Here is a 20,318-nt window from a genome sequence, read left to right as displayed (position 1 = left end):
TCCATCCATAATCTATCTATCTATCTATCTATCTATCTATCTATCTATCTATCTATCTATCTATCTATCCTGTTTCCCCGAAAATAAGACATCCCCTGATAATAAGCCCAATCAGGCTTTTGAGCACATGCGCTAAAATAAGCCTCCCACCGAAAATAAGCCCTCCCCAAAAATATTTAAAAGCAGAACTGGAAATCAGGTAAGACAGCAAGAAGAGCCCCATCTTGCTCCATGCACCCCAAAATAATAAGACCTCCCCGAAAATAAGGCCAAGCGCTTATTTCGGGGTTAAAAAAATATAAAACAGAGTCTTATTTTCGGGGAAACATGGTATCTATCTATCTATCTATCTATCTATCTATCTATCTATCTATCTATTTCTCTCTATCTATCTATCTATCTATCTATCTATCTATCTCTATCTATCTATCTATCTATCTATCTATCTATCTATCTATATATCTATATATCTATCTATCTATCTTATCCCTTCCTTCCTTCCTTCCTTCCTTCCTTCCTTCCTTCCTTCCTTCCTTCCTTCCTTTGATTCTTCTTTCTTTACATCTGTATAACTACTGTATCAATCAATCAGTCATTGGACCAATTGTTCTACCATTCCATTGTTCTATCAGCATTGTATTATCTGTGTTCATCTATTCATTTTCCTAGCATTCTATTGTTCCATTATTTTTATTGTTTTATCTAACCTCCATTTATGTAAAATACATATCCTGTTTTCCTTCCATCAAATACCGCTCCCTCTTTCTACAGTAGCAAACTCAAACGGTGTGTGAGAAATGAGATCAACAATTGAGCGTGTTCTGAGATTGAAGAAGTACAAAAAAAAAAAAAAAGAAAGAAAAGAAAAGAAAAAAAAAGAGAAAATTTAAAGGAGAAAGGAAGACTTCATAGAATATGTCAATGAAGTCTAGTTTTGGGCTTCAGGACTGCCTCTTGAGTCAAATCCCAGGTTTGGCTGGATGCTGGAGAAAGCTTTTGTTCCAAGATGAAACTATAGAACAAACAGAGGAAAACTCAGTACCATCCTTTGTGTCATCTGAGAATGGATTACCTACATATTTCCATTCATCCTGGAAAGCTAAAATGCCTTAAATGGCAAACATTTACATTGTTTCTTGAAACCATCGTGCTACGCAGAATGGAACTGCAAATTCTTCTTTATGACATCTCCAAAAAAAAAAAAAAAAAAAATCCGACCTTTACATTTTACCCATTTGCACAAAGACTAATTTTTTTTTTTTTTAAAGGAAAGTGCTTGTATTGATGACATGATAATGATTAGCTGTCTGGTGATGGCTCAGGAATCCATTTGTGTTCATTTTAGCTTCGGGCCTCCCCCAGTATCTCTATAGGGCTGAATTGCTTGTGATTTTAACCTTTATGGAAGCTTTTAAAGACGAGTGCTTTACCGATAATTAAAAACGGGACAATTGAAAGGTTTCGGTCTTGTGGTCCCTTGTTTGCAGATGCTAAGCGACATTGTGACAATTCAGTTCTGGGTAGAAATATGTAAAGAATTCACTCTTCCTGGGTTTTTATATCGGGAACTGGTTGATCTGCATTATTTCAAAACAATGAGTAATACCTTCCATTCAATTTCACGCTTCTTTGTATTGGGGCACATTTCTTGGTAAGTTAGGATAGTAAAGTGGTTCAGAATTTTGAGAAGGGAGAGAAACACGATGTGAAATAAATCTATAGTACTGGAGGAGTTTATAAACCATGGACATCTTCTACTTAATCTAAGTTATCCAGAGCTTCATCATCTCCAGAAGAGGTCTGTTGGGAGCAAGAGGCTGACTCTGTAAAACCGCTTAGCGAGGGCTGTCAAAGCGCTGTGAAGTGGTATATAAGTCTAAGTGCTATTGCTATTGCTATCACTATTGATATTACATGGAATTCTGGCACTGGCCATAGCCTTTCCCAATAGCCAAATCTTTGATGTTAGCTTAGTTGAAAGACACTTTCATTCTTTCTCCGGGAATGAAAGAAGAATTATTGTATTTACTTTTATGCCAACCAGAGCAATTTATGGCATTGAACTTTCTAGATGATTCTCCAGGGTAGCATGAACAGTAATGAACGGCTCCTGATTTACTTATCAATTACAGTTCCTTAGAGCCATCTCAAGAACAACCCATCAGCTTCCTACTGCTTGCTTTATGCTCTTGTTTACACCTTTCAATCTCTTTTCATTCTGGTTTTGGTTTTCCTTCAAACAGCCTCGGAAGAAGGACCAAACAGGAACCAAGTTATACGTCTCCATCATTCGTAAACGTAGCCTCATCCCACGCTATGCTGGAGTGAACTACACAGGGCTGGAGGTGAGGGAATTAAAAAATTATTAAATCTGAGCCGTTGAGAAGATGGGTCACAGAGAGCTTCATGAATAAGTCAAATGAAGCTAGACAAGCTTGACATATATATATGTCTTTTTTCTTTTTCGTAGGCTTTTATGTGCATATTCTTTCTAGCCAGGTTTTACCTACGTAAACTAAGTTGTTCTGCAGCCCTGGTTCTTGTGAAATCTCATTCACAAGCTTCTGGGCTTTTTTTCTTCTGTTGACAAACTGCAACTCTGTGTTGCTCTCTGGGAGACTCAGATAGCTATTTCTGCCTTTTAAGGCGTCGTCAGTGAGCACACCCACTTCTCAGATATCCTCCCTGTAAAGGTACAATGTGTCTTTTTCTTTTTCGTAGGCTTTTATGTGCATATTCTTTCTAGCCAGGTTTTACCTACGTAAACTAAGTTGTTCTGCAGCCCAGAACAACTTAGTTTACGTAGGTAAAACCTGGCTAGAAAGAATATGCATATATATAGTATATATATATATATATATATATATATATATATATTATGTATAAAATAAAAACTTGAAAAAATGAATAAGTCAAATGGAGCTAGACATGTGATTATTTTTTTTTAAGATGAGAAATTTGGACCATTGCTTCTCTTGGTGTCAAAATATGTGTGATATGAAGCATCCTTTAAACTGGTCAAAAATGGTTGTTTACTTTACAAACAACTATTTCTCGACCATTTAATGATGCCTCAAATCGTACAAATTTAGAACTTGGTGGACTTTGAAAGAAACTGAATTTCAAAGAAATCGAAAGAACGACTTCCATGGATGATTTAAAAAAAAAAACTCAATAATTCAAGTAATTGACACAATCTACAGGGGAAGAGTTCAGGGAATATTCTTTCCCACAGTGCTTTGGGAATCTGTTCCTGATCTTTTCCATTTTCATTCCAATTTTAGGTTTTCCTCAAGGGGATCAATGAACCTCTTGCGCAGCCTGATGGCAAAGTCAAAGCCGTTGCTAGAATAGTGAACAACCTTGGAGCCTACATGTGAGTAATAGATCCTGAATAAGGAATGTGCATGTATGTGTGAGGTGGCAACTTCATTGGGATTGTGTACTAACTTCCTGAAGATCCAGAGAAGAAACAGTGAGGCTTCCTAAGAAAGTTGACCTCTAAATGACATGAATGGGGATGATGGCAATTCACTGCAAGCTCTCTGGTTTTTCTGAATCATGTGATATAACTCAGGGGTGAATCCAGCAGGTTCTGACAGGTTCTGGAGAACCGGTAGTGGAAATTTTTAGCAGTTTGGAGAACCGGCAAATACCACCTCTGCCTGGCCCCAGAGTGGGGTGGGAATGGAGATTTTGGAATATCCTTCCTCAAGAGTGGGGAGGGGAATGGGGATTTTGCAGTATCCTTCCCCTGGAGTGGGGTGGGGAATGGAGATTTTGCAATATCCTTCCCCAGGAGTGGGGAGGGAATGAGGATTTTGCAGTATCCTTTCCCTGGAGTGGGGTGGGAATGGAGATTTCGCAGTATCCTTCCCCTGGAGTGGGGTGGGAATGGAGATTTCACAGTATCCTTCCCCTGTCACGCCCACCAAGCCACACCACGCCCACCAAGCCATGCCCACAGAACCGGTAGTAAAAAAAAAAAATCGGATTTCAGCACTGATATAACTACGTATCTCCTTTTAAATTTTTCTGCCCAGGGATCGGTTCAGAAAAGTCAAAAGTTGTGCAAGGCCATGAATATTTCTTGCACCAGGATTTGCCTGGAATGTTTTTTTAGCTTGGTAGATTTACTTCTGAGCAGCCTGCATTGTACGATACAATGAGCCCTGTGGAGTAATACAGGACTTCCTTTTGAGAAGATGTCTACAGGACTGGGATTATGCTGCAATTAGAATCCTCTCGCCAACAATCAAATGGCGGCAAGCTGTGGATAGGAAATGATTCTTCTGCCCTTTTCATTCTTTCTAAAGACAGGAGATGCACGCTCGGTTGCCTGATGCCCCTCCAGTTCCCTTGACCGTGGTGAATTTCCCAGATCCTGTAATGGAGGATTTTGATGTCCCTCGGGTGAACAATCATGGATATCCACAGGTAGGAGAAAAGAGGGCGAGAAAAGATCTGGCTGAGTGGCTGATGGAACCCAGGGAGAAGGAAGTGGAAAAGAACAAAGAAATACATTGGCCATCTCTTCCAAAGCCAGACCGGTGTTTGATGTCAAAACCAAGCTTGAAACATGGTGATTCATCCAGGCTGAGATCTTTATTGTTTTACACCTATAGACAGAATCTCTACAGATTAAGGGGTCCACTATCTGTAATATACTCTTGGGAACTATTAAGGAGAGGCTGTCTTCACCCTCTTTCTCACACACACAGTAATAGCCAGTTGCTTCTTATTTTTCGGGACTGCACCCCTCCCTCCTGAGGATCTACTTCCTCACTCAGTTCCATCAGAGTTACAAAGGGAGTGGTGGAGACATTATTCCTGTGATCTTAACAGTGGTGGGTTTCAATTTTTTTTTACTACCGGTTCTGTGGGTGTGGCTTGGTGGGCGTGGCATGGTGGGCGTGGCAGGGGAAGGATACTGTAAAATCTCCATTTCCACCCCAATCCAGAGGAAGGTTACTGCAAAATCCCCATTTCCTCCCAATCAGCTGGGACTTGGGAGGCAGAGAATAGATGGCATGGCCAGTCAGAATTTTTACTACCGGTTCTCCGAACTACTCAAAATTTCCGCTACCGGTTCTTCAGAACTGGTCAGAACCTGCTGAAACCCACCTCTGGATCTTAAGACCATGAAGAATGTTGGACATCCATCACAAGTGAAATCATGTCTTCCAGAGATATTCTTGCCATTCTTTGGAGCTGGAATGAGTTGCAGAAGCTGTGATGGGAGAGATATATTTGTAAAGCTGTCCACACAGGTCCACAGGAAGCCGTAGACAATGAGTAGAACATAAGGATAGCAAGAAGTCGGTCCTAGGTTCATGAATATTACTTCCCGGGGATGCGGGGGGGGGGGGGAAGAGAAGAGAAGAGAAGTCCCTGTTCCATCCGGTTTCAAATGACAATCCTCCGATGAGGCACGTTGCCAGCTGGAATTGGGCGAAAAAGAAGAAAAAAATGATACAGGATGTCGATAGGGTGTTATAAATGATTTAGTGGAGCCATCTGGGCTGTGAAAATATATTCCCTTCCCTCGCTTTTTATCAGTTTTGTTAAGGACCTGAAATCAATGTTGGTTTTGTGCAACAGAGACCAGGGGCTACCTGGGAGTAGGGATAGAAAACCTCCAGCCCAAGGCTCCCTTTTCGATTTCACTTGGATTTTTCCTATTTCAGTCCATTTTCTCCAAGCAGGAATGCTCTTGGTGAGGAGGAGGGCTGTAGGTGAATATGTGTAGCTCTTCTGTGAAGGGGGGAAAAAACACACACACACACAAAATTGAATCTGTGCAGAGGAAGCAAAATTCAATCTGCTAAGAAAGAGCAAAATTGAATCACAAGGCTGACCTCCAGACCTTGAGTTTCATTTAAATACCGCTTTGGGAAAGTCCTGTGCAGTTGCTCTCAGCAGGTCCAAGGGAAAGGACACCGATGGGTGATGATGATTTTTGTCCCTTTACCAGAGTTGGAAGGGACCTTGGAGGCCTTCTAGTCCAACCCCCTGCTCAAGCAGGAGACCCGAGAAGAGAAGAGAAGAGAAGAGAAGAGAAGAGAAGAGAGGAGAGGAGAGGAGAGGAGAGGAGAGGAGAGGAGAGGAGAGGAGAGGAGAGGAGAATAAAATATAGAGTAGAGTAGAATAGAATAGAATAGAATAGAATAGAATTTGGAATGGAATGGAATGGAATGGAATAGAATAGAATAGAATAGAATAGAATAGAATAGAATAGAATAGAATAGATAGAATAGAATAGAATAGAAGAATTTGGAATGGAATGGAATGGAATGGAATAGAATAGAATAGAATAGAATAGAATAGAATAGAATAGAATAGAATAGAATAGAATAGAATTTGGAATGGAATGGAATGGAATGGAATGGAATAGAATAGAATAGAATAGAATAGAATAGAATAGAATAGAATTTGGAATGGAATGGAATGGAATGGAATAGAATAGAATAGAATAGAATAGAATAGAATAGAATAGAATAGAATAGAATAGAATAGAATAGAATTTGGAATGGAATGGAATGGAATGGAATGGAATAGAATAGAATAGAATAGAATAGAATAGAATAGAATAGAATAGAATAGAATAGAATAGAATTTGGAATGGAATGGAATGGACATGGAATAGAATAGAATAGAATAGAATAGAATAGAATAGAATAGAATAGAATAGAATAGAATAGAATTTGGAATGGAATAGAATAGAATAGAATAGAATAGAATAGAATAGAATAGAATAGAATTTGGAATGGAATGGAATAGAATAGAATAGAATAGAATAGAATAGAATAGAATAGAATAGAATAGAATAGAATAGAATAGAATAGAATTTGGAATGGAATGGAATGGAATGGAATAGAATAGAATAGAATAGAATAGAATAGAATAGAATAGAATAGAATAGAATAGAATAGAATAGAATAGAATAGAATAGAATTTGGAATGGAATGGAATGGAATGGAATAGAATAGAATAGAATAGAATAGAATAGAATAGAATAGAATAGAATAGAATAGAATAGAATAGAATTTGGAATGGAATAGAATAGAATAGAATAGAATAGAATAGAATAGAATAGAATTTGGAATGGAATGGAATGGAATAACAGAGTTGGAAGGGACCTTGGAGGTCTTCTAGTCCAACCCCCTGCTTAGGCAGGAAACCCTACACCACTTCAGACAAATGGCTGTCCAACTTCTTCTTTAAAATTTCCAGGGATGGAGGCACCCACAACATCTGGAGGCAAATTGTTCCACTGATTCATTGTTCCCGTTGTCAAGAAATTTCTCCTTAGTTCTAAGTTGCTTCTCTCCTGGATTCGTTTTCATCCGTTGCTTCTTGCCCCTGCCCTCAGGTGCTTTGGAGAATAGGTTGGCCCCATCTTCCTTGTGGCAGGCCCCTCAAATATTGAACGATTCATCAGTGGAACGACTTGCCTCCAGAAATTGTGGATGTTCCATCGCAGGAGGTTTTTAAGAAGAGATTGGACAACCATTTGTGTGAAATGGTATAGGGTTTTCCTGCCTGAGCAGGGGGGTTGGACTAGAGGACCTCCAAGGTCCCTTCCAATTCAATTCAATTCAACTCAACTCAACTCAACTCAACTCTACTCTACTCTACTCTACTCTACTCTACTCTACTCTACTCTACTCTACTCTACTCTATTCTATTCTATTCTATTCTATTCCATTCCATTCCATTCCATTCCATTCCATTCCATTCCATTCCTCCTATTCTATTCTATTCTATTCTATTCTATTCTATTCTATTCTATTCTATTCTATTCTATTCTATTCTATTCTATTCTATTCTATTCCATTCCATTCCATTCCATTCCTCTATTCTATTCTATTCTATTCTATTCTATTCTATTCTATTCTATTCTATTCTATTCTATTCTATTCTATTCTATTCCATTCCATTCCATTCCATTCCATTCCATTCCATTCCATTCCATTCCATTCTATTCTATTCTATTCCATTCCATTCCATTCCTCTATTCTATTCTATTCTATTCTATTCTATTCTATTCTATTCTATTCTATTCTATTCTATTCTATTCCATTCTATTCCATTCCATTCCATTCCATTCCATTCCATTCCATTCTTCTAGACTTACATGAAAATATATATGTTGGTTTGAGACCATCTTCCCACTGCTGACTCGTATTGTCTTCCGTTCTGTTATTCTGTTCAGTTATTGGAAGGCTGCTATCATGTCCCCCCCTAGTCCTTCTTTTCACTAGACTAGCCAAACCCAATTCCTGCAACCGTCCTTCCTATGTATTATTCATATGTATTTTTATAACTGTGAGGGGGGGGGGCTGATCTCTTCAATAGAGTTGGAATCATCCCAAATGAGGGTGGGAAAGCCGCCCCCACCCCCCAAAGTCACCATTTCTAAACGCTCCCATCTCCAGCCTTTCAAAGCAGCAAGACGTCGTCGTTGGGGTACGAATGGGGGTTAAGCCTACCCTACCCAAGCGGTTTGCTTTACATACCGTAAATTACACTTTCTGGGCATCAGGATTGCACTTAGCAATTGAATTACAAATTAATCCTCAGGGGAAATTGAACTATCACGTCCTCGCTCTCTACCTCTCTCTCTCTTTCTTTCTTTCTCTCTCCCCCCCCTTCTCTCTCCAACCCCCCTACCCCAACCCACACACAATCTTTCTTCCTATGTCCTCTTCAGTCAATTGTTTAACCCTCGGGTGTCCGTGCTGAGCCGTAGTATCCATTTCTGAATGGCGATTCCTTTCCTTACTCTGCTGATCAGGTCACCCGATAACCGGCAAGATCTACACGGAAACTCATTCAAGTCCCAGTTTAAGGCATCAATCCGTGACAGTGTGAAATGCCATCAGTTTGTCTGTCCTCGGGCAAGCGAAGGGGTGCAAAAAAAAAAAAAAGAAGAAGAAAGCCAGAAAACTTACATTCACCCACCCACACAACCTTGTACAGTTTCTGGAGAATCCTGGACGTTGAAGTCTTCCAGTTGCCAAGGTTGAGAAATAATGCAATACAGTATTTCCCAAATACTGTATTCCATCTCTTTCTCTTTCTCTTTGGGATATTTCCCAAAGAGAAATCCCTGAAATGATGACTCCGTGGATCATGAGTTCTTTAGAAAGTGTGCTGATAAAATTTTGAGTCTCCTGGCATCATTTTTCCATCAAGAACATAGAATAATAGGGTTGTAAGGGACGTTGGAGATAGAAATAGAATAACAGAGTTGGAAGGGACATTGGAGGTCTTCTAGTCCAACCCCCTGCCCAGGCAGGAAACCTTACATCACTTCATACAAATGGTTATCCAATATCTTTGTAAAAATTTGCAGTGTTGGAGCATTCACAACTTCTGGAGGCAAGTCGTTCCATTGATGAATTGTTCTCACTGTCAGGAAATTTCTCCTTAGTTCCAAAGTTGTTTCTCCCCTTGATGAGTTTCCATCCGTTGCTTCTTGTCCTGCCTTCTGGTCCTTTGGAGAATAGCTTGACTCCCTCTTCTTTGGGGCAGCCCCTGAGATATTGGAAGAGCCAATAAGCCTTCTTTTCATCAAACTAGACATACCCAGTTCCTGCAACCGTTCTTTATATGTTTTAGCCTCCAGTCCCCTAATCCTCTTTGTTGCTCTTCTCTGCACTCTTTCTAGAGTCTCCACATCTATTTTACATCGTGGCAACCAAAACTGAATGCAGGATTCCAAGTGTGGCTTAGATCCTCTAATCCAACCGCCTGCTCATGGCAGGAGATCCTATTCCATTCTGGACAAATGGCTGTCCTGTATCTTCTTGAAAACCTCCAGGGGTTGGAGCATCCACAACTTCTGGAAGCAAGCCATTTCAACTCTTTCATAGTCCTCGCGGTCAGGAAAGTTCTCCTTAAGTTCTAGGCTGAGCAGGGGGTTGGACTAGAAGACCTCCAAGGTCCCTTCGAACTCTATCATTGATGGATGATGATGGCGCTTGGTTAGAAGAATGCCCGGTGCCCCTTGGCCTCCATAATCTTTTCTATCATGGGAAGAATAGCAGAAACTCATCCAACAGGAGCGGGATTTCAGATTAGTTGGTCGGAGTGGCTATTAGTTGAGTTTTGCAGCATTGACCCCAACAGTTCAATGGACCTCAACAATTCAACGGCATTAAAGTTGTCAGAAGACATTTGGCCGGGATGTCCTGAGTTCTAGGCTGCCCTGGGAATTGGTGGGGGGGGGGGAGAGAGAGAGAGAGCGAGTGCGGAGGATAACCTTTGGGGTTATGCGTGTGACTTAATCATCGAGGGCTATGATTGTATGGATTTTATGTCCCAGCCTTTTGTAAATCACTGGAAGTCCTCGTGGGGGCTGGAGGTATGTAAATGCTATTATTAAATGAATAAGTAATGATGTTCCTTCAGTGTTTGTTTTGCCTAAGAAAACTCTGGGTTGTAAATGTGTGTGTGTGTGTGTGTGAGAGAGAGAGAGAGAGAGAGAGAATGGGAGGAAGAGAGGGAGAGTGGAAAAAGATGGAGGAAAAGAATGAGAGAAGGAAGGAGCGAGGGAGGAAGAGAAGGAAGGAGGGAGGGAGGGAAGAAAAGGGAGGAAGGAGGGAGGGCAGGAGGGAGGGAGGAAGAGAGAGAGACGGAGGAAAGAAAAGAAGGAGTGAAGAAGAGAGGGGGAAGGAGAGAGGGAAGGAGGAAGAGAGAGAGGGAGAGAGGGAGGTAAAGAATGAGAGAGAGAAGGGGGAAGGAGGGAGGGAGGAAGAGAAAGAGAGAGGGAAGGAGGGAGAGAGGAAGAGAAAAAAGAGAGGGAAGAGGAGGAAAGAAAGGGGAGGAAAAGAGGGAGAGAGGAAGAGAGAGAGGGATGGAAGGAGGGATGGAAGGAGGGAGGGAGGAAGAGAGAGAAACTCAGTGGAAGAAAAAGAGGGAGGGAGGAAGAGAGAGGGAAGGAGGAAGAGAGAGGGGGGGAAGGGAGGGAGAAAAAAGGGAGGGAGGGAGGGAGAAAGAGAGAGAGAGACTATGTTTAATCAATATACATCATTTGATCAAGCCATTATCTGGGTTTGTGCCACACAAGGAAGAGAGAGAGAGAGAGAGAGAGAGAGAGAGAATCCAGACATTTCTATTGCCGTTTTCTTCTCGTGTATACTTCTATGGGCAGTAACTACATTGTCCAGTCCTGGGACAGTGAATGTTGAAGGATGAAGGCCTTCTGAGCCACGAAAAAGTCCCTAATGTGCAAATTAGATCCATTCAGGGGTGGGACTGCTGGGGATTCGCACAGGTTTGGGAGAACCTCTAGGTAAGTTTCTGTGCAATTTGGAGAACCCCCAAATCCCACTCCTGGCTGGCCCCTCCCACCCCACATGGCCCGTTTTGGATGCAGGTAAGGGCAGGGTGTGCATGGAGGCTCAAACACAGGCCTACCAGAAGTTCAGGAAGTTCTAGAGGGCCTCTGGAGCCTGGGGAGGCCATTTTCGCCCTCCCGGAGGCTGAAGGAAAGCCTCTGGAGCCCGGGGAGGGCAAAAACACCCCTCCACCGTGGTGCAGGAGGCCAACTAGGCCACGCCCACCATGGCCACGCCCACCCAGCAACCAGGCAGAGAACCCCTTGCTAAAATTTTTGAAGCCCATCCCCTGGATCCGTTCTTATAAAATATGTAGATCAAATGAAATCTGAAATAATGGTCCCTAAAGGAATGATTGTAAATTAAGGATTACCTGTATTAGATTCAGGAGTTCAAGGGAAATCCGGAACTGACGAAGTACCATGTTTCTCCTTATTAAGGAGCAAAAACAGATGATGGTTCCTGATTTCACGCTTACTTCTTTGTAGGGTTTGGGGGTGGAGACATCTGATGAACCCAAGAAAGAGAATGCTTGAGAATGCTTGATTTGTTCGACTTTTGATCTGCTCCCACCCTGGTCCCTATGCTCTTTCTTGGAGTCATCTATATACGGGATCTGAAAACGAGGATGTTCGGGAAATATTTTATCTCTGGCTTCCTGCGCAATTAAATTTTATGGCGAAATTGTTATGCTGTGTAATACGTAAAGCTTTCCTCCTTTTTATTGCCTGTTTATTTTTTTTATTGCCTTTTCAGCAAGCTATTAGAAAGACCGTGCAATCTTTCTCCGTGTGAACTCAGCCAAGCAGACTATTAAGGTTTCTTGATTCAACACCGATGTTCATCATCTGTGGTGCCTCTTGAGTTTTAGATTAGATTAACAGAGTTGGAAGGGACCTTGTAGGTCATCTAGTCCAACCCCCCACCCAAGCAGGAGAGCCTACACCATTTCTGACAGATGGCAGTCCAGTCTCTTCTGGAAAGCCTCCAATGATGAAGCTCCCACCACTTCCGAAGGCAACTTCTGTTCCATTGGTTGATTGTTCTCACTGTCAGAAAATTTGTCCTCATTTCCAGGTTGAATCTCTCCTTGATCTGTTTTACATCCATGATTCCTTGTCTGGCCTTCAGGTTCCTTGGAAAATAGCGTGACCCCCCTTCCTCTCTGTGGCAGCCCCTCAAATATTGGAAGACTGCTATCCTGTCTCCCCTGGTCCTTCTCTTCACTAGACCAGCCGTGCCCAGTTCCTGCAACCGTTCATCGTATGTTTGAGCCTCTAGTCCCCTAATCATCCTGGTTGCTCTTCTCCGCACTTTTTCTAGAGTCTCAACAACTTTTTTATAGTGTGGTGACCAAGACTGGATGCCGTAGGTGTCCAGTTGTAGGTGTGGTCTTACTAAGGCTTTATAGAGTGGAATTAGCACTCCATTTGATCTTGATTGTATCTCTCTATCTTTTTCTTTTCTTTTCTTTTTTTATAAAATAATTTTTATTGAGTATTTTACACTTTAAAACCAAATGCACAATAGCAAAAGAAATCAAGAGACAAAAACAAAAAACAAAAACACACGTACACCAGATGTTAAAATACAATACTAACGACAGATATATACAGTTTTACAACTTTCTGCATCGACTTTCATCTTTACTCTTAGCTTTTATCCTCCCGCTCCTTTTCTTTATTTTTAAATATTCATAATTAACTGTTTTGTTAGCAAGATCATTATTTACATTTATATCCAGTATTGTTGATATCTAATTTCACTTTACTCTCTATCTTTTTCATCCTATCTTTTCCCAACCTCAGGTGTCTTCGCTCGGTGGACCTCCTGAACAACCCATGTGGAATACTTCCTTCCTGTTTCAAGGAAGGGATGGTGCTACCGCTTTTTCGGATGATACGGCCTTGCTAATTGAATACTATAAATCGAGTAAGTCCCAAGTGTGCTGTGTAACAAGGAGCTGGCATCTTCTTTCTAAGGGATAAGAATGAGCCCAAGAAGCTTGCCAACTCTTCCCAGATCATAGGTCATCATAAGAACCATGTCGTAAGGCATGGTAGTTTCTAAGATAGGTTCCAGAGCTGATAGAAGACTCTCTTTGTAGCTAGATAATTAGTTCAGACTTAGTTAACAAGGTGGAAGAGTATAGTCATAACTGTTGTGGGCCGTCAGCAGCCTGTGCAGCTAGTAGCTGATTCCGACAGTGAGGAGGCTGGTGTGGTGCTGCGCCAGCAGCCTGTGCAGCTGGCACTCGAGTCAGACAATGAGGAGGCTGGAGAAGATGTGGTGCCAGAGGCGGGGATTCAGCCAGGGCCTTCAGAACCTCCAGAAGCTCCCATAAGTGAAGAGGAAGAAGAGGAGGAGCCTCTTCTCGATGCATGGGCGCGCAGAGCTGCCAAAAGGCAGGAGTGGCTCCTCAGGAGGAGGTCTCCTCGAGAGTAAGGCTTGGGGCTAATTGGCCACTCCCTTAGCCTATTTAAGGAAGGACGACGACTAAGGCAATTTGCAGGGAACAACTTCATTCACTCTCCTTCGTGTCTTGATCTTAGTTCTCTGCAAATTGCTTCTGGGCTTTCTGCCAACATAGTAACATTACGATTATTTATTCTTTGGATTCTTGTAGGCTGTTAAGAAAGTTAATTAACAGCCTCTGTTTGAAAAAGACTGATTTTTTCAGAATGAAGTCTTAATGGGAAGAATTTGATAATGAGCAGATCCTGAGAAAGACAAATCACTTCGTTTTGTTGATCTTTCCTCTACAAAGTAAGCTAACCCACTCTTTATTCTTCTCCAACACTGCCAGCACCAGGAGACGATCTGGAAGGGACATCAACGTTTTTAGGCTACTCCGTGCTGCCACTGACCAACCGAGTTTACCGAAAGCTTGCAGCAGACAGTAGCCGAAGTGGAATTAGGGTAGAAAATCTACCCATTCAGGTAGGAATGGATGGATCAGATTATATTGGAATAATATCGGGGAGGGGTGGGGGGGGTTAATGGGTGAATTCCAGCACATTTGTGCTCCGGGTCATTCCCTTCCCACTGGGCAATTTTAAGATGTATGGACTTCAAACTCTCAGAAAGCCATGTTGGTTGGGGAATTCTGGAGATTGAAGTCCACAACATCTCAAAGTTGCCCAGATTGGAAAACATGGTTCTAGAATAGTGTGGTATTGGTTCTGTCTCAAACTGTCAATTTAAATGACATGGATATGTCTTGGAAGAGGGTTCATCTTAAATCTTTGGAATAAGTCAATGAATGAATGAAACTCTTGATGACCAAATGAAGTCCTTCCAGTCTTTTGATGACCATTTTGTGGAGATAAATAGAGAAGAATTCTTGTTCCCCTATGCTTCTTGAAAACTTTTTGAATATCTCCTTTTAAAAAAATGCAGCTTAGGTTAGCTGGCCCTTTAATCTTCTCCAGCAAAGCAATTCTTCAACATTAAGAAGGAAACTTGCATAATCAGTTTTATTAGGCTTTAGAATTCTTCTAAGGAAACTCGAGTAACAAATTCTACATACTGTATAGATTGTGTTAATTGATTTTGCCTTTTACTTATTATTTCCCCAGGATACCACTATGAAAACCACGTCAGGTGGACTCCAACTGTCCAACTTGGTCTTCAGTTGATCAATTCAGAGGTAAGGTTAGGAAACAGCGGTTCGCAATGACTTAGTAGCTTCCTACCAGAATGTCAAATGTCTTGATTGCAGTCAATCTTGGGCTTAAGTGGTCATAATCCATACGGGACTGGAAAAATGTATAGTTCTTATCCTTAGTTTCATGTATCTCAGAAAAAATAGGGATGTGTAGAAAGAAAGGGGAGGGAGGGGAGAGAGAGAGAGGAAAGAGGGGGAGAGAGACAGGAGAGAGGGAGAGAGAGACACAGAGAGACAGAGACAGAGACACAGAGAGACAGAGACAGAGAGAGAGACAGGAGAGAGGGAGGGAGACAGAGAGAGAGACAGGAGAGAGACAGAGACAGAGAGAGAGACAGGAGAGAGAGAGACAGAAGAGAGAGAGGGAGAGAGACAGGAAGAGAGGGAGAGAGAGAGAGAGACAGGAGAGAGAGAGAGAGACAGACACAGAGAGAGAGAGAGACAGAGACAGAGACAGAGACAGAGACAGAGAGGAGGAGAGAGAGGACAGGAGGAGAGAGACAAAGAGAGAGAGACGAGAGAGAGAGAGTTCACACAACACATTAAACTCTGTAAGTCTAAGTTAAGAAAACACATTGCAAAATAAACCATTTTATTGTTGACTGTGATAGCCCAATTCTTGTTAATGCTACCAGGCTGACTCAAAAACTACCCCATCTCATTTGACACCTGATCACATCATTTTTGAGAACTCAGAAAAAGAGAAAACTCTCGGAAAGAGAGAGACAGGAAGGTGTTGGGAGAAAAGGGAATAACGCAACAGGTTTCCTAGCCTCTAAATCTAGCCGTGCTTAGAATTCAATTCTTCTCAGGAGCAAAATAATTCATATTCAACTAATACACTGGAAAGACGTCTTCCGTTCGAAAATCGATGCATTTCCAAGCTTGTGCAAGGCTCGCTCGCATACGAAAGCTATGCAAATGTGGTGTTTGCCTAAAGAGGCATTCTTGCGGAGGGAAATGCACAACAGATGCAGCACAATGTCCCCTAATCCTTTGGCTGTTTCGAACCTACCATCTTGCTAGACCTCTGCCTGTCTGTCTCCTGGTCTGTGGCCGGATTGAATTAAGCTTCCTTCCATCTCCTCCTCGCCATTCTATCCAAGCGCCCGTAAAAGCATTAGAAACCCCAGGCGGCTGGGCAGGCCGACTCTACTAGAGAGCGGGGCCTCCTAAATCCATTTCATGAATATAGATGATGTTTGACATGGCCCCTGGGAAGCACCTCCTGGCTGCCTTCCCTTTCTCCTCTCCGCAGGCTAGCAGTCTTGAAACAACATAGGTTGAGAGCAATTCATAGCTAGGCACCCGTTTCAGCTTGGCTGGGGCTAAATTACATTGTGGAAGGATGGGGTGGAAATAAGAAAGGGAAGAGGGGAAAAGGGAGAGGGAGAGGGAGGAAAACACAATAATTTTGCAACCAACCGTTGACCCACAAACAACAGGACCAGGCAGAACAATTTGCAAGACGGGATGCGGTCTTCAGGATGACTCAAGAAGCATTGCATCGCCGCAGCCCAAATTCAACCTCTTTTGTGGCTGCATCTGATATCATAATTCATATTCAGAGGATAATTAGAACTGCAGAAAAAAAAACAATTACTACCAACCTGCCTTCCATGAGGACCTGTATACTGCACGAGTCAAAAAGAGGGCTGGGAAAATATTTACAGACCCCTCACATCTGGACATAAACTGTTTCAACTCCTACCCCCAAAACGACGCTATAAGAGCACTGCACATCAGAACAACTAGACACAAGGACAGTTTTTTCCGAACGCCATCACTCTGCTAAACAAATAATTCCCTCATCACTGTCAAACTATTCACTAAGTTTGCATTACTATTAATCTTCTCATCGTTCCCATCACCCATCTCATCCCACTTATGACTGTATGACTGTAACTTTGTTGCTGGTATCCTTAAGATTTATATTGACTGTTTCCCTATGACTATCATTAAGTGTTGTACCTTATGATTCTTGATGAATGTATCTTTTCTTTTATGTACACTGAGAGCATATGCACCAAGACAAATTCCTTGTGTGTCCAATCACACTTGGCCAATAAAGAATTCTATCTATTCTATATAAGAAGGGGAGGAGCTTGCTTAGCAATGGCATCCTTCACCCCCCAGCCACACATAGGTGGAAACTCTTGGGAACCAATGAAGGATCAAGTCAACTCCAAGGTTACATTTCTGAGCTGTGTTCTGGAGCTTCTGGCTTCTTCGTTGACTTTGCTGGTCAGAAGGTCGCAAAAGGGGATCCGTCATAAATGCGAGTCAGTGGCCAAGCCTCCGAAATTTGATCACATGACCACGGAGGGTGCTGCAATGGCCATCAAATGAGCAAAACGGTCATCGGTCACTTTTTTCGGTGCCACTGTAACTTTGAAGGCACTAAGCGAATTGTTGTAAGTCAAGGACTCCCTGTAGATCAGTGTTGCTCAACCTGGAAGCTTGAAGATGGGTGGACTTCAACTCCCCAGAATCCCCCAGCCAGCGCTGCTGGCTGGGGGATTCTGGGAGTTGAAGTCCACCCATCTTCAAGCTACTAAGGTTGAGAAACACTGCTGTAGATAGAAGACTAACGTTGAATCTACAGGAAGCCGTGATGCTTCTGTCTTCTTTCTTCCTAACTTCGGCCAAACTTAAACCTGGCAGGTTTAATTCCTTTGCTCTTTTCATCCGGAGCCCCCTCCCCTTCCCACGATTTGGGGCCGGGCTGTCCTGGGGAAGCACTTGGGAGAGAAGGTGGGGGGTGGGGGTGGGGTCTGCATGTGATGAATTATTCACAGGGGCGTCAGTAGTGCAGAATTAATCCCCGTTTCTTCCAGCTGGCTGCAGCACTAAATTATCACTCCTGGTCATGCGGGAAAATGCTGCAGAATTCATTTAGCTGATTATTGTTTTGATCTCGGAAGGGCTGTCGGTTGCGGAGCCCCTCCCCACTGGTGCTAATAAATATACAGAGGGAGGGAGGGAGGAAGAGAGAGAAGAGGAGGAGGAGGAGGAGGAGGAGGAGGAGGAGGAGGAGGAAGAAGAAGAAGAAGAAGAAGAAGAAGAAGAAGAAGAAGAAGAAGAAGAAGAGAGAGAAGAAGAAGAAAGAAGAAAAAAAAAAGGAGGAAGGAGAAGGAGGAAGGAGGAAGGAGGAAGGAGGAGGAGGTGTTTTTTCCTTCCCCTAGTACAACTTTGGAACCCACCAATATCCTCAACCTTTACAACAATAATCTCTGGCCAGGACCTTAGGTCCTACAAACGTCTGCCCATCTTCCATTGAAAGCAAGAACCCTCACAACAATGTATTTTAATTTATTTGACAGAGGGCAGGGGGGGGAGGGGAAGAGGAAGAGAGACCCAGAGGGAGAGAGGCAGCAGAGAGCAGAGAGGCAGAGAGAAGAAGAGTGAAAGAGAGGGAGGGAGGGAGGGAGAGAAGAAGAGAGGTGAGAGGAAGAAGGAGAGAGAACGAAAGAGAGGGAGGGAGGGAGGGAGAGAAGAAGAGAGGGAGAGGGAGGGAGAAGGGGAGAGGGAGAGAAGAAGAGAGAAGTGGGAGAGGGAGAGAGAACGAAAGAGAGGGAGAGAAAGAGAGAGGGCGAGAAGGAGAGAGAACGAAAGAGAGGGAGAGAAGGAGAGAGGGCGAGAAGAAGAGAGGGAGAGGGAGGGAGAAGGAAAGAGGGAGAGAAGGAAGGAGAGAGAGGAGAAGAAGAGACGAAATGGGAGAGGGAGAGAGAAAAAAAGAGAGAGGGAGAGAAGGACAGAGGGAGAGAAGTAGAGGAAGAGGGAGGGAGAAGGAGAGGGGGAGAGATGGAGGGAGAGAGAGGAAGAGAAGAAGAGAGGGAGAAGGAGGAGAGAGAGGGAGATGGTGTGGGAGAGGGAGAGAGAAAGAAAGAAAGAGAGGGAGAGAAAGAGGGAGAGAAAGGGGAGAGAGAGAGAGAGAGAGAGAGGAGAGAGAGAGAGAGAGAGAGGGGGGGGGAATGAGTGCCTTGGCTCAGGAACATCTACGGTAGCTTTCTAAAGCCATCCAGGGGGGGGGGTTAATTAATTCTAAAAGGAACAGGGATCTTAAGCCGTCATTTCTTTCTTTCTTTCTTTTTCATGCTTGCTGTCACGTTAAACTGCTTTAACATGATTCCACCCCCTCCTTCCCCACCCATCTTTTCCTTTCGTTTTCTTTTTTAAATACACACACAAACGGGGATCTTGGCTGATCACGATGAAATTCAATATGCTGCCATGTGTTGTGGGGCTCCCTCCCCAGTGACAGGTGCTGATGGATTGCTAAGTGCATGGTGGGTGAGGGGGAGTACATAAATTAAAGGATAATGTAGGATGATGTTCCGCCAGGGTGGTCAGTCCACCAGCTGCCTGCAGCCCCCCAATTAATATTTCTTCTCCTTCTTCTTCTTCTTCTTCTTCTTCTTCTTCTTCTTCTCCTTCTTCTTCTTCTTCTTCTTCTTCTTCTTCTTCTTCTTCTTCTTCTTCTTCTTCTTCTTCTTCTTCTTCTTCTTCTTCTCCTCCTCCTCCTCCTCCTCCTCCTCCTCCTCCTCCTCCTCCTCCTCTTCCATCCTTCTTCTTTCTTCCTTCTTCCTTCTCCTCCTCCTCACACCCCCAGTAGCACACCTGACCATTCTTCACACGACCACAGGTGGCAGCAAAGAGTTAACCATTCCATGCTGCTTTGCTGCCCTCTATTGGTCACACAACAGGTTGCAGCTCACTCCTAATAGCTGTACTTTCATAAACTGATGGGTCTGTGGACTCTGTAAGCAGCCCTGCCCATTTCTCCATTGACTCCATCCAGCCACCTCGTTCTCTGCCGTCCCCTTCTTCTTCTTTTGCCCTCCATCGTTCCCAGAATTAGGCTCTTCTCCAGTGAGTCCTTCCTTCTCATTAGGTGGCCAAAGGATTTGAGTTTCATCTTCAGGATCTGGCCTTCTAAAGAGCAGTTGGGTTGATCTCCTCTAAGACTGACCGGTTTGATGGCCTTGCAGTCCAAGGGACTCACAAGAGTCTCCTCCAGCACCAGAGTTCAAAGGCCTCCATTCTTTGGCGCTCAGCCTTCCTTATGGTCCAGTTTTCACAGCCATACCTTGCAACTGGGAACAAAAAATTTAGATTATTATCTGTATAGGTAATATATCCATGCAAGCTCTCACATCACTGGCTGAAGGCTCTTGTCTCAGCAGAATGTTGTTTTTCTGAGTTGCAACCCCCCACCTCTAAACCCACCTCCCCACCCTTTCCCAGCATCATTAGAAATCGTGATTGCTGCGGAAATTATAGAGCAGTGATAGAATTACTACTGA

The 20,318-nt window shown here is 43.0% G+C and overlaps 1 protein-coding gene across 1 annotated transcript in view; it reads left to right on the top strand.

Moving 5' to 3' along the window:
* CCDC33 (coiled-coil domain containing 33) overlaps positions 1 to 20,318 on the top strand; it is a 97,764-nt gene that overhangs the window by 51,382 nt on the left and 26,064 nt on the right. The window contains 7 exon segments of the mRNA XM_070953739.1: positions 2,244 to 2,345; positions 3,285 to 3,376; positions 4,317 to 4,437; positions 13,154 to 13,277; positions 14,152 to 14,285; positions 14,924 to 14,951; positions 14,954 to 14,994. Of these exon segments, the coding sequence (XP_070809840.1) occupies positions 2,244 to 2,345; positions 3,285 to 3,376; positions 4,317 to 4,437; positions 13,154 to 13,277; positions 14,152 to 14,285; positions 14,924 to 14,951; positions 14,954 to 14,994 (642 nt within the window).

Source organism: Pituophis catenifer, unplaced genomic scaffold (assembly GCF_029215685.1).
Source record: "Pituophis catenifer annectens isolate HBS135680 unplaced genomic scaffold, rPitCat1.0.hap2 SCAF_14, whole genome shotgun sequence".
Taxonomy (NCBI): domain Eukaryota; kingdom Metazoa; phylum Chordata; class Lepidosauria; order Squamata; family Colubridae; genus Pituophis; species Pituophis catenifer.
Note: the sequence above shows the minus strand (reverse complement) of the source record. Positions and strands in the feature narration are given on the sequence as shown.